A 21,509-nucleotide genomic window follows, 5' to 3' on the forward strand; every position below is an offset into this window, starting at 1 on the left:
TTTCACTCAGCTGCTAGGTAAATAGTGCTTCTTTAACACAACCACCGTGGCCCAGGGCAATCTGGGGGCCCAATTTTACACTTGAATTGAGAAAATATGTGTAAACTACAATTTTTCATATTTTCTGCATACATAAGAAGATGAAACATCTTTATCATGTGTATTGTCTGGCTGAGCTTATACAAAATATTAGTTTATCTCTCCTACTTTGGTTTATTCCATAAGCAAAACACATAGATCTAAAGGACAGGCAATATTCTATATACAAAATAGGTCCATCTTTTATGCAGCCTTGTATGAAGAATTCTACCATTTTGTTTTTGAAAAGCTGGAACTTCGCAATTGTAGATTTTGCAAAATAAATTAAAATATTCTAAAATGCTCACACTTTTCTGCAAATCGGCATTAAAAATAAAGGAAAACAAAAGGTCACAGAAATATTTATCTATACAACCTGAGATACTAGTTTAAACAATAACCTCTAGGAGAAAAGGAAGGTGAAGGGCATTTCTTTATTACCATGCTATAAGATAAATTTATTTTATCATAAATCTGCTGTATTAAGTGGTTCATAAAACAGATTTGCTTAAAAAACAGCCTGAGTTAAAATAAAAAAAAACTCAAATCAACCACAAAACCCAATGAAACAAAAAGCATGCTACTAACCCATTCTCAGATAATAATCAGCAATAATACCTGGGGCAGAAAGGTCATAAACCATACTTCCAAGACAGGAATAATTCATTGTACTACTATGTGTTTAAGAATTAGTTTGATAGAGTCACTATCTAGACTGTGAGATATTGTCTATCAATCTGACCTTCTAAAAATGAGCCCACAGACTCCCACTTAGATCAAAACCTCGGCTTTTATGATAAGCAATGTCTTTCTTACGATGAATTTTAGGACCAGGCTTATGACAAGTGCAGCACCATTCGCAAAATATGGAAGTGAAGCAATACAAGCTCCTAAATAATAAGGTCTTTCTAAATTTCTAGACATATTTTTCCTCCAAAGGAACCAAAAAAAGCAACTCCATTTTGCTTGCTTCCTTAAGAGTCAATTCTGAAGTAAACAAGTACAAAGGAGGTTAAAAGATTGAAATTTCTTTGTTTGCATTTATGTTATCTGTTCTTAGTTCCTATATATCCACCTTATCGAGGTGGTCCAACACTAATTGCAAAGCAGCACTGACTAGCAGCAATAACCAGCACTTGGAAAAATCCCGTGTGATGCTGGTGACTGCTGATAAGAGCCCTTTAACAAACTTGGGTGTATCTGCATCAACTTACTTCCCACTCCCTTCTACATTTTATGCTTCCTAAAGGCTGATATTTTGTACTAAATGTCGTAGCAAAGTGATACCTCACTACAGAGAGGCTTCAAGCACAAATGATTTCCAAAGGCTTCAGGGTGTGGGATATATGGAACTGAAAATAACACTGAACACTGTGATACTTCAGTAATCGCACAAGTCTTTGTAAAATATTTGACTGGAAACCAGAAGAGGATTGAAATATAGTTCCTAGCAATTAATACTGTGTGATCCTAAATGTAGAGTTGTTCAGATCTCAAAAGAATTTAAAACTGTAGACCCATCCATATTTATTACATTACCGCTAACCCTATTATGAACAGTCTTTATGTAATTAACATACCAGCAGGGAATTTAAGAGGTACTTGGCATTAATTTTCAATCCCTATTCTCCATGAATTTGGTACTCAATTGTAGTGATAAATAGAAGACACATGGCTATGATTACGCATTTTCTGTAATGATTAGGCACCATAGTAGAAAAAACCTCATAATGCAGCACAGGCTCACAGTTAGCAAGAAAACCCTTTTACTGCTGGATTTTCATTCTCTTCCAGTAATTCAGAAAGTCAAGTAACCACTTTCCATTTTTTTTTCCTTTTTCACAGGACCTGTTTAGAGAAGACTTTTCCCACAGTCACTGGCACTTGGCAGAAAAATAACTTCCAACCCTTCTCATTCCCTCCTCAAGTCAGCCCCGTTGAAGGTGTACTTATTCCATCTCCGTGTCTCTGTATCCCCCTTCCGGAGAGCGGGTGCAGGGGCTGCAGCCGCTGTTGCTAAGCAACTCAGCCACAGCACTGCATCACCAAGTACAGATTGCTCCCATCATTTTCAGCCTCACAAATTTGGGAGCTGGTATAATAATAGGAAGTAGTATGGATAACAAAACCATTATCCATAGACCGGTAAGTTAGCAGATGGATCATAAGAGCTAAAAAAAAAAAAGCTACTGTAACAAGAACACTGAACAATTACTGGCAGTGTTATTTTCAACCTTTTTTTTTTAATCAGTACAGCCTCCACAAAGAAGTTTACATACTCACTCTGTGTGAATGCAAAAGTATTTTTGAATTATGATGATTTTTTGTGGGTTTTTCTGTGCAAGAGAATACCACAATATCGGTGCTGCCGAAAGCTAGCACAAGATCTATTAGTAATCAAATTTCAGCCCAGATTTTATGGTTAGTCTAACCGAGTTAATTTCTCTAATGTTAGCAATTCATGGAAGAGGTCTCTTGTGGCAGCACAAACCTGGGATCCACAGCAGCTGTCAGAAGAGACTCTGAGGAATTCCTTATTAGCCAGAATGCAACCAGGCAGAAAACTCATTACACAGTGCTAAATATACTTAATCACATCTATTAGAGAAAAATGAACTTGATAATTACAACAAATAACTAAAGAGCAAAAAGTGTTCATGGAAAAACCCACACCAGGATGTGTAAGAAGAGGGGCTGCATACTGACTCTGTGTGGGAGAAAGCCTCGCTGGAAACTCTTCTGATTCTGATGGAAAACAATTACACCACAATGTATAAATGATTTAGGTTTCCCTTGAAAGCGAAGCATTTACATTTAACAGCTTACACAAATGTAACATAATAAGTAAATTAATTGCTTAGATTTTAAAAATTAATTTGGAAAGCTCTTCTGAGAGTTGAGATGACATCTTCTCAACATGCTTTTTTGGGGAAAGGAAGTCTGCCACAGACATTCACCACAGTAAAGGTAATTTCACAATAGCTGGTACTTCACTGCAGTACATAACACTAGTTACGTACTAAGTCTTTCCTTGTTTGGCAGCCTTTCTTTCGCTTCAAATGCTATTGGACTGCGGGGTGATGTGGTCCACAATTTTGCCCATCAAGCTACCTATATTTTAAAACTGACAGTTTTAAATTAAAGGTATCAGATAATGACCTCACAGTGTAATTATAGGGTGAAATCAAACATAAGCATCACAAACTCTTCGTGGGTTCATCACATACCATACACAGGCACTCCAAGCAGACCTGGATACCATCTGCCAAAACCTCCCTTGCTCTGTCATCCAGAAGTATCAGATGTCTGTCTTAGTTTTATTTGCACTTTGCCTAGTCAATGCATGAAGTGTGGGCACTCTAATTTCGCAGCAATTGCAAATCCTGATGCACAGACACTTGGAGAACACAATAGAGCAGTGACTACAGCTTCATATCTTTAGAACAAGCCTAATACCCAGACTCCTGTCACTTCATACCAAATTCCTCTCACATCTTATGAAAAGCAGTTAACCTTTAAGCAAATCCATGAATTTGGTTTGGAGTCTTTTTGAGCCCAAACTGTATTTAAAATTCTTTCCCAACTATATATACCCTTAATTCAACATCACTGAAATAAAGAAATCAGGCATATTGAAATCATCAAATAAAATCTGAGAAGGGATACTCCAAGCTTTTAATGTAATTTTGACTTTATTGGAAGAGGACAGCTAAGCAATGCATGAAGCAAGCCATCTGTGTTTTCTTTTTCTATTCAGCCATAGAACATTTTCACCTTTATTTCTATGAAATACCATTAAACATTGGATAGCATCTAGCAAAAATAAGACAAATTCTTCACAGTTGTATCCAAATAAAGAGAGAATGCAATGGCCACAGGAAGCCCTTACCAAAAGTCTGTCAAAGACGTACAAAACCTCAACACTTTGCAAGTCAAAGGGAGGGACCCAGGTAAGTCCCAAGTGAAAGGTCTACACTGCCAGCTTCCTCTCTTCACCTCATTCCTTTCCTCCAGCTGTCATGAAGAGAGGCAAGAAACTGGAGAATTCCATTTCCTAGGAACATAATTTAAAATGGTGGAAATTAGGAAACAGGATTTGATTCATTGTGTGGCCCAACAGCAGTGGAAGATCCATTGTCTGCACGACAGTAAATTAAGAGCAGATGGACAAGACTTTGAACTGGTAGAAGAAAATTTCTTTTACTGCTCCCTTGCACTTGCTTTCCTTTGTTTTAGCTGATTCCTACCTTCTCTGGGTCATTTCTGCTGTCTCTGTATCATGTCAGAACCAGTATTTTAGAATTAAAACAAGGCAGTAGCCACAAAGGTCAGGCAGTAGCCACTTCTCAGAAGTTAAGGACCACACATACACCATTTTAAAATATGCTCCTTCCAATGAGTTACACTTAGGGACTGATGTTATTTAAAGGAAAAATGTAAAAGGTATTCTAAAAGAGTCTAAAAATGGAACATTTTCTTTCTTCTAGTGAAAACATATCATCCCATATACACATGGATACAGTACTTTGCTTGGCTGAGCTTTAGGATAACACAGTGTAATTTTGGGGGCTAGCAGTAATTCTGAAAATTTTTTGGTTCTGCAGTTTACAGATCAGACAATGCTCTTGTGGAAAGAAGCGACAGAGCCTTGCAAAAATTACTGACTTCATGAAGTCTATTATTTAGCCTATACATCTAAAGAGTGAACCTTACTACGGAGAACATGTACTATTCCTCTGTGTGAACAAAAGTATCACAGAACTTATATAATTACTTACTCAGTTCTGTACATCTATTAAATAATTTGCTTTTCTTTGTACAAACTGCAATTCTAATTTGAGCTTGTCAGTCATAACTTAGCATATACATCACACCATGCTGAAATCATAACTAATACACACACATCTGAATTAAATTACGGGCACAGAATGGCACATTAATTTTTAAGTTATTTTTACAAAGTTCTACTGTATTTCAACAGATTTAGCTCTCACTTAGTTATACCAATACAAGAAATGTCCAGTAAGTTTGAGATGTGGAAAAACAGTTTTTGCATTCAAGCATCCTCTCTCCACTCTTTATGCTTCCAAAACTAGGCACAGTTCACACTGTATTGCTGAATTAGGTGAACCTTTCACCTGAACTTTCATAACAGTTTCTATATTATTATGACTAAGATACTCTTTACCCTAGAAGGTTAAGTTGGCAACACAAATATAACATTAATATGAACAGAAAGAGAGCTATGGTAGTAGCAAAGGTAAGACAGAAAAATGAAACAAGCAAGTTTTAAAGGGCATAAAAGGCCATGATCTTTCTTTATGTGTACAGAAAATGGCTACAACTGCATCAGAATTTTGTTCAAAAAGTAGAAGCTAGTAACTGCTCCTTTTAGAATATCAGCCTTTCTGTCCATGGTTAGGAGCTTGGACAATAAAAGCTGGTTCTGTAACACTTCTCATTTACATAGTATGAACTCTGAGCATAGAAAATCCACAAGTATAATTGTGCATTGCAGTGACAAAAAAGAAGGTGTAATATCCTTATACAACAATCATGTTCAGGAAGGCTAAACACAATGAGAACATCATCAGAATGCCAGAATTCTAGTCCTAGTGTTTTGGGGATAAAGGTACATTGCAATTTCTGTCCTGCCATTCAATAAGTAATAATATGCCTTCCTCACTCAAAACAGAAAATGTATCCAATTTAATATAAAAGTTCATTAGCATTTCCTGAGAATTAAATTAATAGAAATGGAAAACTTGCCGTAGAATTAGTGTGTTAATAGTATATGAACTGCAGATATCTCCTTTTAAATCCAGATAATTCTTGCAGGGATATAAATTCCCATTCTTATTTAATTCTCCGTTGGGAGCCTTATTTTTTTTTCCCCAGGAAAGTTTTTTCCATAAAAGTGTAGCATTCTGAATACTAAAAAAGAGAAATCTGTGAAGATGTTTGCAGAGCAAGTTTATGCTGAGAATGAAGAGCAATTTGAAAGCTAATAAAGAGTGATGAGCAGTGACAAACACAAGAACAGAGGAATCATTCCTTTTGCAGTCCTCGTGGACAGACCAAGGATGCCACAGGCACAAACTTTTCCTAAGCAAAGAATAGCATCAAAAGCAGAAAATATTATTAAAATGGCTAAAACAGAGCTTTGTTGTTACAACGTGCGGAAAACCTCACAGCTCCAGATGTTCCTAACTGGAGTCTACACTGGTTACGAAGCTTTCCTTTTTTTTTCCTATTTTCCAACACAGGGTTGCATCAAACACCCTTGAAAAATATGGAAGAGTTAGGAACAACACCGACAAGCAGAGCAAGCAGAAGCAGCACAGTGTGGTGGCAGCTGCAGCAGCACAGGACTGGCAGGGGATGGAGCACATGGTTGGCACTTATCAAACAATAGAGACAACCACTACAGACCACGGATGGGGGATCTGTCCGTGGGGTTCCACCACAAGAAATGACAAGAAGAACTGTATCTATGACTTTCTCTAATGTTCATAACTCAAAATCTACGACCTTGATCACTTTAGCAGATGGTTTTGCTCTGCTGTAGTTGCAATTAAACAGAGTGTGCCAAAGTGAAGAGCAAATTACCCATGCTATCTATCCCAGTTAAAAAAATCTGCAGTCTTCCAGTATCTAGTGGGACAATATCCAAAATTTTTCAGCCCCAGCCCATGCTGGATTGCCATTATATTTTATGTCAGTCAGTACTTCAGAGAGTCCAAGACCCTTGGCATATGTTCTTAGTTAACAAAATGGAAAATTAAACTTTGTAGCAACCCCCTGCCACTCCCAAAATAAAAGAAAAATTCTATTTACTTCAATGAGCAGGAAGTCTGATCTTCCTGTGCCAGCCAAAAAGCCTGCAATATAAGGACATTTGGCTGAAGAAAGGAATTTAAAGTAAGCAAACTAGCCTAAACTCACAATCCTGCATTTCAGGTGCTGAGGAATATTCATAAGGAATACCAATTTAAAAATAACCTCTGATATTGACAAGCAGAAGTTTATTACTTTGACAGAGCCTTTTCAAAAATTAGCTGGCTTTTTGAACACATTATCCTCATGGAAGAAGTGCTCCTGAATTCTTCAACAGACAAAAAAATACCACAATCATAAGCCCAGTATATGCACAATCAAAAATTGTATTGCAATGAAACAGTAAGCGGTACCTAAAGACTGTGGCGTTTTCACTAATTAATGACTGTGTATAAGACCCCATGAAGTCTGAAGGACTGAACAAGACAATGTTCAGACAATGTTCTGAATATGAGACCTATTCTTTAGTTCCCAGCTATCAGAACAAAATTTTCTCTGGGCTACACTGAAAAGGAAGCATGAGTAACATCTGCTCCTTCGTTCTCCAGCACTGATGGATTGGGAATACCTATGTACAGTAGTTTTTACAAATTAAATGCATGAAAACTGCAATGAGTAGACTTAAAAAAATGATATTTAAGAGTAGATCTGAGTATGAAGAAGATATGTAGATAAACTACCTCACTGGCATGAAAAAGCTCATGTTAAGTTTTTTGCAGTCCAGATGGTATGGGGCAAACCGAGAGGGGGCATTTATGTCAGAACCTGTACAACAGGAACAAGGATGCTGATATGGTTTCTTTTTTATATATAGCTGGGTAAAGAGATCAGAGAACACTGGAACGTTAGCCAAAACAAGTTATCCAGCTGTACTGTGTTTCATCACATATCAATTTTTACTGAAAGAAAACCATACAAATTTAATCAGTTCTTCATATGGTAATATTTAACATTTTCCCCCAAGTTGTTTGATATTATTGTTTTAAAAGTTCCTTTTCCCCCATCCTCGAATGTGATGTGTGATAGGGGTGAACACAGGAAAAAGATCTATCCCTGGCAAGACTGAAAGTCTCATTTACAGTAGACTCAGTAATAAATGCACTGGCGTCTGTGTCAATTGACTGTCTCAATGAAGAACAGGTCACCATAGGGAACAGTGCAAGCAGCGTCTACACTTGAACCCCCACATCCTCATCCCATGCCTGTTTGTAGCATCAGTAGAAATTAAATTACCCTAACAAACCTTTCTGCCTCCCCCCTCCCCAAGAAACAGGATTTTTTTCCTGATATTTTATACCACACGGGCCTCTATTTTTTTTTGAAGCTATCTTATAGCATTTGTATTGCACTTTTAATTATTTGAAAATATATAATAGAGTGGAGACATGGATCCCACTTATATAAATGCCTATTAAAAGGCCATTTATTCTCTCAGTAACCATAAAACATAAAACACCTCTTAAAAGAATATAATTTCTTTGTTTCTAAGCCAAACACATATAAGAAGACAGCTTGCTCCTTTTAAGTAAATAAAAATGATTTGTATTAAATAAAATGAAATATTGTACGCACTATATAATTTAACAGTAAGAGACATCAAAGTATGCATTACTGCAAGCTAACCCATGCCTCAGAGGTGTTGCAAGCCAAATACTTTAAACGATCCAAGAAACATGTTGTTAGAGAAAAGCAAAAACCACAGCGCGTCATAAACTATTGGTCAGATGAGATGTAAAACCAAGTTGCTAACCATTTGTGGTCACTAAAACCCCCTGGCAATTACTGTGCCCTTAGAATGTTGATTTTGTCCAAACTGGAAAGTTTTTAATGCACAAGTTTTATGCTTTATTCCTGATTTCTGCAGGGAGAAGTCCCCCCTGCCTGCTCTGCACTGTGGGTGCTCTGTCCAGTCCTCAAATGGTTGCAAGGACATGCAAGGTCTTGCATGCAAACACATTCATCTGGGTCTCTACGTGCTCTTAGCCCACTAAAATGGGTGAAACTAATGGGATTTCTTGGAAGTACTTGATAGTGAAATTTGATCCACAGTTTGTAAATCCCTCAACTAAAATGGAAGTATAAATAACATGATTATACTGTAAATAACTCCAAATATGATGATTTAAAAAAATGTAATAATTGAGAATGCACTAAATCCCTTGACAGAATATGAAGTATTTTAAAAAACACAGCAAAAATAACCAGCACAGAAAAGCTTATACATTGTTTGTATCAGCTTCATATGGATTTACACCACCACATTGCATCCATAGTCTCAGTTTAGGAACTGCTCTGTAGTTTTGATCATTCTATTTTAAAAAACTTTTCAGTGGAAGCACTGTAAGCCGAATCAGAAAGCTGATGAGTCAGTACAGTTTGCTAAAAAGGAGTTTCCTCTCCAAGAAGAGCATTAAAAAGTAGTGTAGCTTAGGTTCTAGCTGTGCCAACTGCCTTGTAGCAAAAAAACCCTCCTCTGTCTCTAGCAAGAGCAGTAATTTCTTTTAAAAAATACACCACACAGCAAGGAAATGGACTGTAATCCTATTGATTTATTATCCGTGAGGAGTGAGTGAATGGTGGCATAAAGTGAAATGTGAATCAAAATTGGTGAGTTAAGAGAACCGTTTACAAACACTGACGCTGTTCCATAAGGAGAAATCTCCCCAAAACACAACAGAACTAAAGACCTTCTACTGCACTGGAAGCCTTCAGCACTGCATAATCAGCTGAGATAGTGGGGTCACACGACTCCATAGTTATGGAGCTGCTAATCCTGAGGAGGTCAATTGTTGGGACTTCTGCCCTACAGCTGGTCCCGTGCACAAAGAACGAGCTGTGTGCACACAGCAGAGGTGCTGGAGATGGGAAACTGCCCCCACTTGTCACACAGTTGCACATTCCACCCACAAAAAGCCCCACTAACAATCATGATTTATTTTGTGATGCTTGAAAAAATCTAATAATAAAACAACCCTAACTGAAAAGTAATGAAGCACAGTGGAGTTTTTCCGAATAACTGTGACTCCAAAACATTTTACTTTGTTGATCTAAATATACCTGCCAGGTGGGTAGGAAAACCAGACCCCAGCATATCATCCTTTTCATTCTATTCTTACAGAAAGAGCAGAAAGCACATTGACACATTTCAAACATTTCTATCAAAAAAGCCACATTAAATAATAAATTTGAGGTGATTTTTTCATACCGTAATGTCAACAAAAAAATGACTGTGCTTATGAAATTCTTTCCTGTAATGTTAATTAATAGTATCTGAACTTTTGCTGATATCTTGCAAATTAACCTGCACCTGCAGTTTCCTGTGGCTACAGACTTCACCATTGAAAGTCATATGGTGGTACAATAATGTTTAATAAACACTTTTTATTAACCTGTCTTCCATCCACAGTATTATTACAGTCAATAAATGTTACAGCAACATTCATATGTGGCCTAAAAATTGTTATTAATTTGCATTTGATCGACTCCATGTGTCCACAAGCCTTACAGGACTGCTAAGTGCTTCTAGCAGAGAGCTGAAGCTCTTCTGAAGCAGATTCACACCCATTGCAAAACAAAAGGCTATGCCCATTGAACAAACAGCAGTCAAACCCTCCTTAATATCATTGCTCTAGGCGTGCTGGTGAACTATTCACACTGATTGGCATCGTTCAGTTTTCAATAAAGGATTTGCTGAAGTGACAGATACTTGCGGAAGAAAACTGCCAACAGATTTGCTATGTCAGTAATTAAGTATGTAAAGCTACAGATGTTGAACAATAGTGCCTTCCACCAAGATGTATGCCATAATATCAAAAAGTAACCTGGCATCTGGGGCATCTGGTTCCTTTATTTAAGTACTTTTCTTAGGGTTTGGATCTTAATTTTTTACAGTTGACAGCAACGTTATTCGAGCCAGTCAGTGGCATCTGGTTGCTTGGGTGGGGGAAGGGGGGTGGAAAATAAGGAGAGAAAAAAAAAAAAAAGGGGAAAAAAAAGCAGCTCTGTGCACTTTAATTAATTGTGGAGAGATTACATGGTCTTCCAACCGTGTAGTTTGTCATCAGAGCACATTACAGATTTATATTAGATGTTTCTCCACAGTGTCAAGAATAATTAAAAAGGGATAGGAAATGATGCCAGCTAGCAATGCTTTACTTCAGCGGTGAAAGTTTTATATTTATTACAGCCAAACAATTTCAAAAGAAGATGTCAATTTTGTAGTTATACTGTGCAAGGAATAAATATTAGGTGGGTAAAGCAGCCAATACATTTCAGCTGCTTGAATAATGAAAGGTTCATGTTTAATCTATCAGACCTACCAGAATTGGTGTGACATGTCAGTTATTAATGAAGCAGCATCCCCTTTTCTCATAAAAACATCCTCTCAATACAATAACTAACATATGTTTTTCTTTTCTTCCTAAAAGGAGCTCTGCCCAATTCCTCCTTTTGATTCATGTAAGAACAGACATGCCAACTGTACACAAATTCTTTTGCTCAATTAATTTGCAATACCTTTGGTCTTGGGCTGTGCTAATAGAACAGTGCTTATGTGTACTCAAGCTCTCAATTCACTCATCATAAAGGGCCACATTTCTCTCCTCCCCTGTGCACAGACTCCTTTGTACTTGCAGATGAGAGAAGTGTATGGACCTAAAGGCAGTTTGCAGCCTGAGGAACAATCTCTACCCAAATACTACAGGTCTCATTTCTGTTGTCATATAGACCCATCCACAAACTGCATTTCCCAAATCCCCTCAATATATTTGTAGTTATTTCATGCAGTTTTACTAATGTAGTTTCTGCTGCTTTAAGCATTCTGTATTAAGAAACCAATGCAAACAAGTCGCTTCCTTTTGCTATGAAATAGCTTTCAACCTCTGAGCTCAAATGGAGATTTTCTGTCATATATCAATGCTAAAATGAATTATTAAAAACAGCTGTAAATTGTCCCCTCTACCCCTATTCTGTAATATTTTCCAAAGCACAATGAGAAAATAACTTCAGACAAATTACTACACATAACGGTGATCAAATGACCCTTGGCCCTTACTGTTGTTTTTGCTGAGCCCAAAAGAGACAACAAGCACTCCTGAGTAAAATGGCAGCTTTCCCATTCAGTTCGTGACTTTCATTAAGTTACATTTTAGAGAGGTAAAAATGTAAGAATTCACATCCTACATCTACAGCATAATTTAATTATGTTCAGAGCTCATGAATCAGAGAGCTCACTTGGAGGAAGCTGGAGCATGTCTCCATACAAGGTAGGCAGAGCTCTGGATTGAGATTCCAAAGAGAGTGATGTTTCTCCTTGGCATGCCCAGGAACTCACTAGATGGCCTTGTGTAAATCTCTCTTTCCTTTATGGTTGTGACTACAGAAAGGGCCATTCATGTCATTTAATTTCAGACACTTGGGCATCTGTTCATCACTATACACAATGTTGCCCCAATTAGAAATGGAGTTCTTCTATATGTTATTTTCATGTGCATAGATTTTGAAAAAATACAGTTAAACCCAGTCTTTCATTCTTTAATTGTTCTGACTTCATTTGGGATGTTTAACCTTGCAATGCAGCATTACTGGGTTAAGATGCCACACAACTTTTCTGCTTATTGAAACTGCTTTGCCATGCTTCAGAACTGTTCCTTAGCAATGGACACCACACCACCTGCTTTTGTTTGGTTTTGTTTTCTGCTGAATGATTACTTCATTTACACTAGAAAACATGGCAATGACAATTCCATAATGTTTTGTATCTATAATCAGTCCATTTGGAAAATGTAACCAGTGTGCAATTTGTCTAAGTGGTGGTTCCCTAAACATTGCAAAGCTTTGCAAGGGAAATTTCTATTTACAGCTGTCTTCTAAGCACCTTTTTAAATGCAGCTTTTCCTGTATATCACCAAAACTTGTGAGAAATTACCTGTCTAGATGGCCTTCCTCTCTTTTTAATTTGCCCACAGTAGCAACTGCTGCAACTGCTCACAAAAGAAATCCCCAGGAGAAGCAATAGCAGTCAGTGAGTGAGATCTCCTCTTTGAAGCCCAACTATTGGCATTTTTTTGGCACTGCCTTCTCCCTAAGAGATGAGGAAATATTCTGGGCAAAGTCAAGTAATGGCTGTGTGGAATTCTCAAGAGACTTGCTCTGATTATTTTTAGGTTGATAAGGAATTTGATTGGATTTGAAGAGAGAAGATGGGAAGAAACTGTTGGTCTTACCAAATATGAACAGATTTATTTTAAGATTATTTGGAGCACTGAGAGCAAGCTACAGTAAATAACATATGAACACAAAAAAAGGAGGAGGAAATTGTTCACAGCTACCTACTGCATTTCACTTAGCTGATGTCTTGCAAGTGCCAGTCAAAACAAAAAAAAATTTCCAGCTTCTCTCAGATTTCTCTGAGTACATGTGCCACTGACAATTCAAAGCCTTTTCAGTCTTCAGAGAACTAATAAACATATTCCAATAGATTTGAGAGGTGCTAAAGAGGCAAAGAGTAGACATTTTCCCTTGTGCCTAGACTCAAATGTTCTTTTATTTTGAAATAAAGAATAAATTCTCTAATCTCAGTACAACTCCTTTGTCATGAGAGACCACCTGATGAAAACTCACTTCTAAGAGGAAAGATCAGCTATTTACAACTGACAAAGCTTTTGGTTCTGAATCAGTGTATGGTTAATGTCAATACACCAAATATCCAAATAGTACTTCCTGGAAAATTAAACCTGGACCTCAGTGTCTCCTGAACTAGAACTACCAGCTCAGTAAAAGTCATACATCTAAAATCACTGCTTAATACTACGACTAACCATTTCAGATTCAGGGACTCAAACATCATGAATGTGCTTGGGAAAATAATCTCCCCACCATGCTACTTTGTCCTCTGAACTGCTTTTCCCCTCCCTCTCTCTACAGTTTAGTGACAGGCAGACAGCAAGGGCCATTAGTATGGATATGACTGTTACAGTAGCTCCTCCATACTCTGATGATCTGCTTTGATCATCTTGCATCATATTCATTAGAGAACTTTTCCCCTTTCCATTCTGTTGAGGGTGGATATCTCCCTTAAAAATCCCCTTCTCTGATTACTATCAATCATGGGGAATTCATAGGCTGCAATGTAGCTTTCAAATCTCAGACACACAGAAATGACAATGTTCAAATTTAATGCTTTGATTGCATCAATATACAACTGCTTTATGGTCAAATCAATCCACTGATTAACAATATTTTACCACTGACTTGAAATTTTGCCCATGCAGAACACAAGCAAGTTATTAATTCTTGTTCTGATTTATCCTACCCTAATCAACACTCAGCTGTCACCTATTTTAACTGTAGAATATTTAATAACTAGTAATAAAAAAAAGGCATTATCAAAGTTTTGGACATCTTCCAAAGCATATTAATTTCTTATGACACCCAACCAGCTTCTCTAAAAACATGCAAAAGCCATTAGTTTGCATGAAATCAATGAAACGGATACAGCATAATCATGGATATTTCTTAAATTATTTCCCACAGCAATGGCTGCCTTATTAATGGCTGCCCCTCACCTTTGTAAGGAGAAGAATTAAAAAAAAAAAGGATCACATCTTTATGTTCCTAGTGGAGTTTACATTATATATAATGACATTAAGTAATTTTTCCACTTCCATCCCACTCTGCTAACATGTGCAGGGGCTGCAAAGGCAAGTAAACACTAGTCTTAGACTAACCATGATTTAAAACTACTTCTCTTTGGAGGGGACTTTAAGGAAGAGACAGGTGTGGAAACATTCCCAAGCCAAAGACTTATTTAAAAGGGCCCTGTAAAAATGCCAACATAGTTTTCTGACTTAAGGTATTAAACACTTTGTAACTTGTGCTACAAAGGGATGGTGAATATTAGCAGGATGGTCAATGGGGTAAGAAACAAATTAACTCTGCTTTCTTTTACACTTGTATGTTCTCTGAACAACAGATGAATTCATTTACAAAAATATTTACCACTTAATTTAGACTGAAAAATATCTAAATGTAATCAATGTTGTTGACATTTTCATTAAAATAAAACAAATTAATCGAAGTATTTTAATTATAAAAATTTAGCTCATTCATGCAACTGCCAAAAAAATGAGGTTTTCTTAACCAAAACCATTACATCAGAAATTAAAAACCTCTTTCACACAGATGTTTCCCGGAGTTAAAAACATGCCTGGGCTGGCCACTGCTACTGGGTACCAAGTTTCCCAAAGTTAAGCTAAATCCACCGGACTTTCAGAAGAGTATTTTTCATCTCTCTTCCAAGAAGTGTTATTATGACAAATCAAGTGAAATACATTTTTAGTAATGATAATACACTGTATATTATAAGAGGTCTTCACCAAGATCATTTGTTCTTGATAAAGGATATGTTTTTTCTAGAAAAGAGTTAACACCACTGGTGTTACCATGGAGTGATCTTGCCATCCTTATCTGCTCCCTGTCTCCAGGTGCCAGCAGCACTTCTGTCCCAAACCCTGTCCCTTTCCCCAGATGCAGGAGCTGGACAGTGCAAATTTAGGTACATACAATTAAAATTAAACTGAGATGATTTTAAAAAGTTTCCTTAGGATCTGAAACCATAAGCAGTATACTAATGATCCTGTAAAACCACAGATTTTGGGGGGAGAAAAATGGAAAATGCTTTTCTTTCCGATTTGCCATATAAAATACCCTGAATTTGTTCTTGTGTACTCCCATCAAAATTGATGGGAAGACTTTAGTGGCAGTTGACCCGAATGCTTATCATCTTTTGAACCTATATTTTTATAAAGGATTTTACTGTTTTTAAAGGCCATTGTGGTCTGTACCACAGGTGCTAATACTCTAGTGGCATGCTAGATGATCCAACATATGTTTAGAGTTTTCTAAAACACTTTGGGATCATTGGGGATAAAAGGTGCTACACAGATTTATTTATATACTTATTTATTTGTATTTTTAAACAACAATATTGTGTGTCCCCTATAACACATTTACATCTGGATGTTTGCAGACTGCATGTTTGTTGTTGTGAATGCCTTACCACTTTGTCTCCTTGTGGAAGACACACTAAAAGCCAAAATTTCAGTAAAAAACCCCCCAAATTTAAAAAAAAAAGTAAAAACATAAGTCCACAACTCACACATTTAGATTTCAGGCTGAAAACCTGATGGACTCATACTGAATTCCCAGTAAATCCTGTCCTAGACACTTATGAAGAAATGCATAGATACAAAGGTAAAAGCTAATTATGCAGTACAATGTTTAAAGAAGGTTTATGCCAGATTTCAAAATATGCACAAGCACTTCAGAAGTAAACAGCTTTATATTGTATTCCTCGATTTCAAATAGTCTAAACATTTTAGCATTGATGTGCCTTTCCACTCACAGCCTTTGCAGTGCACCTCTTGACCTTTCAGCACTCAAGAGTGGGGCTGAGATAACTAAAATCTGGGAAAGGTAGTAAAACACCGAGCACATAATAAATTAAAGACTTGGAAAATTGTGGTAATAAGCCCTTTGGGGTAAGTCTCTTAAAGCAGTAGCACTGTTTAACACTACTGGAACAATTCTTGTTTTATTTAAAACTTGTGTTAAGGAGCTTCATCTACTGCTTAGACACAAAATGTGTTTCTGTTACAGTAATGTCATTCTATTTCAATGAGTTTCTGGCTTATTTCATAATGTCTTTAGATCTTTGTCTAAATAAAAAGACAACAGCTTGGTGAAATGTTTAGTCCCACATACACAGAAAGACAAGTTACTCCTTGCACTGAACGCTTCCATTCTCAAGGCATGAGGTTTGGGGAAGAAAACCACATGAACCAGTTGACTAAAATGAAAATTAACTTTGGCAAGGAGTCTCCTGGGATATCTTGTTTGTGCAAAGCCATATATGAGTGGGAACCACAATTACTCTCTAGATCTCACCTACACTCATTTTTAAAAGTGAATGCTAGAGAGAAGACTGCTCCCACAGAAAGGAAGAACAACCAGAACCTGGAACTGGATGATCTAACTACCATGGTAATGAGCAAAAAACGTAACTTACAAGGAATGCCTGACACCGTTAAGAATATCTGCATGAAGCCCTTAGGGAACCTCAGTAAGTCATGAAGAATACTGATCTTTCATGGAAATTTAGGAATGCAGAGATGGCGGCTGTGTGCATGCAGAAACTCTGGGGAATTTTGCTTTAAACTAAGGAAGTTGAGAAAAACTGAGGCACTGGAAACCTGAGACTATTCTTTAGGTCTTTGGCATCTATCTGAGGGGAGGCAAGAGATGTACAGCTGGGGAAAAGACCCAACCAAAAGCTCAAATACTGAGGCCATTGTTATATGCACTTAATGGAGGAGTTGTAGTTACCACTACAAATCTGCAATGAGAGAAATTGATAAGCAAGCATCAATTTTGCACCATATGAAAATCAGAAATTAATAGCTGTTAAATAACTTATAAAAAACTAGTCCCAGGTGACTGTCTAGTCTATACTTCTGCAGTGGGACAGCACTGATGTAATTATCAGCATTCGTGTTCTCAAAACAACTGATGTGAAAACATGCTAAAGGTGTCAGTTGACAAATGATAGCAAACATAGATCAAAATGAAGCAAGCAAATTGGCAGGAAAAATGAGTGACTGAATTGCCTGAGGGATCACACAGGTGTTAGATATATGACCATGTGAACAGAAATTCATACAAGGATTCACACAGAGCATCTTTTTACCAAGAACACTTTTTATCTCTCCACCATTATAAAACTGTCAACTCATATACATTTATTAGCGCTCTAAAGGAAAAAAAGCAGAATGACTCATTGCTATTTATTAGTTTGATATGTTAACTAGCAAAAGAGAAAAAAAATCCAGATATATTAAGTATGTGGAGACTGCCTACTCTTAATAACTCTAGCAAATCTTTGATCTATGTTAATCTCATGTTATTGTAGTAAGCATGAAGGACCATCATTCATCTCACATGAGCAAGGCACTCTTGCATGTCATGATAGATTTTATCAAGAAGAAAATGAAGTCAAAGGTGGCTGTCAAGGCACTAGGGTTTTGAGTGAGTGGAGAACCTCAGAATGGGATTTTTAACTTGCAGAATTTGATGGAGGAAGGAAAGAAATTTAATTACCCACTTTACATACATGGTACTTCATTGATCACCAAAAAGCTTTCTTCATCTAAATTTGCACAGGAAAAATTCTCACCCAGGTGGTTTACCAGGCAGAGGGAACTTGCAAAGTAATCAACAGTAGTTCAGTGTACAAATGAAACAACGGGGTAGTTTGGTATTGGGAAAGATGCTCTTTCATTATTCCTTTTAAATGTTACAGAGAGATGGGATTTGAGCACAGCAGTAAATGCAGGGCATGAGAATGTTGACAGGATATTAGAAGGAATCCTGTGGTGGCAAAGTCAATGTAATTCTTCTCATCACTCCATAGAAACAGGCCTATGGAATTTTATGACCAGTGAGTACAAATAATATTCACTTTGGCTTTTAGCACAGTAGTGACTGGCAAAAATAAAAAAAATTCTTTTTAAAATAAAAGTCATAAAATGGTATTTTTTTTTTCTTTTTTTAAACTTTGGCAGGCTATGCTAAAAACACCCAAAATGTTAAAATTAGAGGTTCATTTTTCCTTGCACTCGAGTATCACTTTGGGGTTTTTTTACTAGTCAATGTTGCTCTACAAGATGACACAGGAACGTTCTCCCTGACAAGCAGCAGGTACTGAAGGCATTCCACTTCTGCTGAAGTTAACCAGAAAAGTATCTAATTGATCATTACTGAGAGGAGTTATTGTCCTCACTGTCTGCCACAGATTCAATACAGGTCAGGTGATCATTAGGCTGTGACTCAGCTCACCTGCCAATAGTCTTTAGTGCAGCTGGCAGCCTTATTCCAGTGCAGTTTCCAAGAAGTATTTGCACCAGGACTTTAGAAAGCAGCTGTGCACGTATTCTGAGAGTTAGTGAACCTTTGGAGCTCACAGATTACTCCAGGAAAGCAACTAAAGCAGGGCTGCAACAATCTAGCATTATGATTGCTTATTTAGCATCAAGTGAACACAAGTATTTATACCACAATCTTCTGAAGTCATCACTAAATGACACTGCTACCAAAATATCAGGAAGGCAAGTTACCCTGACATTGTACTAAACTCCTCTGACTGCAACAGTATAGGCATTTAATTTCTGCTATATAAAATGTTAAGCCTGTAGGTTTTCAGGTTTTGAGGCTTAGGGCTGAATATCTATATTAGAATTAGTACTTTTTAGCTTCTTCTTTCACCTAATGTGTTTCAAGTTTTCAAATTATTAAAAGAGAAACTGTATGTAGACAGAAGAGCTGACATCCCATTGGTAAGGGACTGGTTTTAGCTCTGTGCTAAGCTTCAAGAGGATGTAATGGGTAGACAGTTCTCTGTACCTGCTGCACAAGAACAAGCTTCAGCTACAGCCACTCTCTGTACAGAGGACAGTGCACAGTGGGCTTCCCATCACATCACCATGTACATGCTCTCCCCAAAGTCACAGGTACCATAAGATTAGCATGAGAGAAAGAATATATGTTGAAATGATGATGAAACTAGAGGTCCACACATGTATTGTGTTCATACTACTAACACATACCCTAAAATTACATGAACTAGGAAAATAGGTCTATATTTAGCTGTGGATGTTTAAAGGCTTTTTTTCCTTCCCCACCCATCTTAAAAAAAACCCAAACACATCAATTCTCTTCTTCATTTTCTCACACTAATGCATTATTGACTACAATGTACCAAACTTGCACTTGCAGTCTAACCCACTATTACAGCACCTTGTATCAGTACTTTAAACATTGCTTAACAAGAAAAATATGTCAATATACAATGAAAGCCTTCATTTATGCTTTCAAATTGAGGAAACTGCTGCAAGCTATGTTGTAAATTACCCCCAAGAATGTTTAACTGGGCAAAATAAAGAACAAATTTTAGTGACATCAGACGTGACTTGATTCATAATTAGCAACACTTAACAATATATTAACTTTATCTCCTTTCTATTCCAGTGACCCTTTCAGTCCTAAGCAATGTTTGCATATGCTACCATAAATCATGTCTCAGATTTGTCAATGAACTTGGAATAGTTTTGTTATTTGTGAAAATTACAAAGTGAACTCCTGGTTCAAAAATGTTTTGATAATGTGGAACAGGGTAGGTGTGAGCTGCCTGATCTCAGCTTCACTCCAGTCCCTCTCAAACTGAAAAAGAACTATAATTAGTATCTATGTAGATGTCCATCGCTTCATTAACTGATGCCACTGACTGGTGGGGCCACGCCAAACTGATCCAAACTAGGTCCTAATGCCAAGTTAGCACTCTGCCTAAAGCAACTGTCAAGTAATGATAGATTGGACAAATCTGATTGCTCTATCAAAACATTCATCTCAAATCTTGATTAGTAAACCTATTGAATTATGATTAATTCACAAGAGTGCTGCTGACAGATAAGGTACTTTATCTGACAATGTGTAGTAGTTGCTTTGCCTGAAGCAAAATAGCTCTGAAGCTGCTGGTAAAACAAACAGTATCAACTACAATGCACTGCAAAGGATAATGAGGCTACACACACCTTTTAATTTAATAAAGGCTGATCTAGGAGAATTTAGCTTCAGCCAAAGAAACATAGGGAAGGGAAGATAAAGGCCAGGAAATGACCGAAGTGGCAGGAGAGGAGGTAAAACTGCCAGATTGAAAGTATATAGAGATGCATGGGATAGGCTGCAGGGACTTTTGGGGCAGCTAAGACTAATCACAAAATCCCAAAATTCCTGACTCTGAGAAAAATCTGATTCCAAAATTATGGCATATGGTGTTGGTTTTACTGTCTCCTAGGAGAGTGTGACACTTACATGAGATGTGACATCGTCTACTCTGCAGTTCCAGTGAATAAAGCAAGAGGTTAAACACTGAAAATTGTATTCAGCACACGAAAGAAGAAGAGACTTGCTTCAGCGTTACTAAAACGATCTTAAAATAATATCTTGCATGATATTTAATCTTTCATAAAATTAAATAAAAAAGAGAACAAATCTATTGTGGTTTTGCAACTTTTAAAAACCATCTACAACAACAGCATTTTTACAATTAGTGAAAATAATATGTCATGGATTCATCAAGCTTCTTTCAATGCCACCTCTGCACACTCACTATGAATTTGTCCCAGGCTCAGTATATCATAACAGACGTTCCATTACAGGGTAAAGTGAAAACCTACCAGTTTCAACTCAATTTCACTGTCCTGATACCTGCATGTGCACAGGGGCAGATCATTAGAAAGCCCCACATTATTTGAACTTGTAGCACAGTCACTGAAAAATGAGTATTGCAGTATTTGGCTCTGACTTAATGAAGAATCTACCTCCTCCAAGTCACTTGTTAGCTTATCCTGCCCTAATAATTTTACAAAAACCCTAATGCACTATAATTATGTTTCTCCCCAGCCAGTATTAACCTTTCTGTGACTCTTTCTTCTTTATTCTCTCTCACACATATTTATTTATTTTACCTAGCCTCTGTTAAT

At 37.1% G+C, this 21,509-nt stretch overlaps 1 protein-coding gene across 3 annotated transcripts in view; it reads right to left on the reverse strand.

Moving 5' to 3' along the window:
* Positions 1-21,509, reverse strand: part of FTO (FTO alpha-ketoglutarate dependent dioxygenase) — a 231,995-nt gene that overhangs the window by 47,569 nt on the left and 162,917 nt on the right. The window contains exon 9 of one of the 3 annotated variants that reach the window (XM_010396597.4): positions 3,833-4,132. The exons of the other annotated variants lie outside the window; for them this stretch is intronic. Within the exon in view, the coding sequence (XP_010394899.1) occupies positions 4,096-4,132 (37 nt within the window). The 3' untranslated portion in view covers positions 3,833-4,095. Of the gene's footprint in view, positions 1-3,832; positions 4,133-21,509 lie in introns of those variants that run through there. 3 annotated transcript variants of the gene reach the window in all.

This window comes from Corvus cornix, chromosome 11 (assembly GCF_000738735.6).
Source record: "Corvus cornix cornix isolate S_Up_H32 chromosome 11, ASM73873v5, whole genome shotgun sequence".
Lineage (NCBI taxonomy): Eukaryota > Metazoa > Chordata > Aves > Passeriformes > Corvidae > Corvus > Corvus cornix.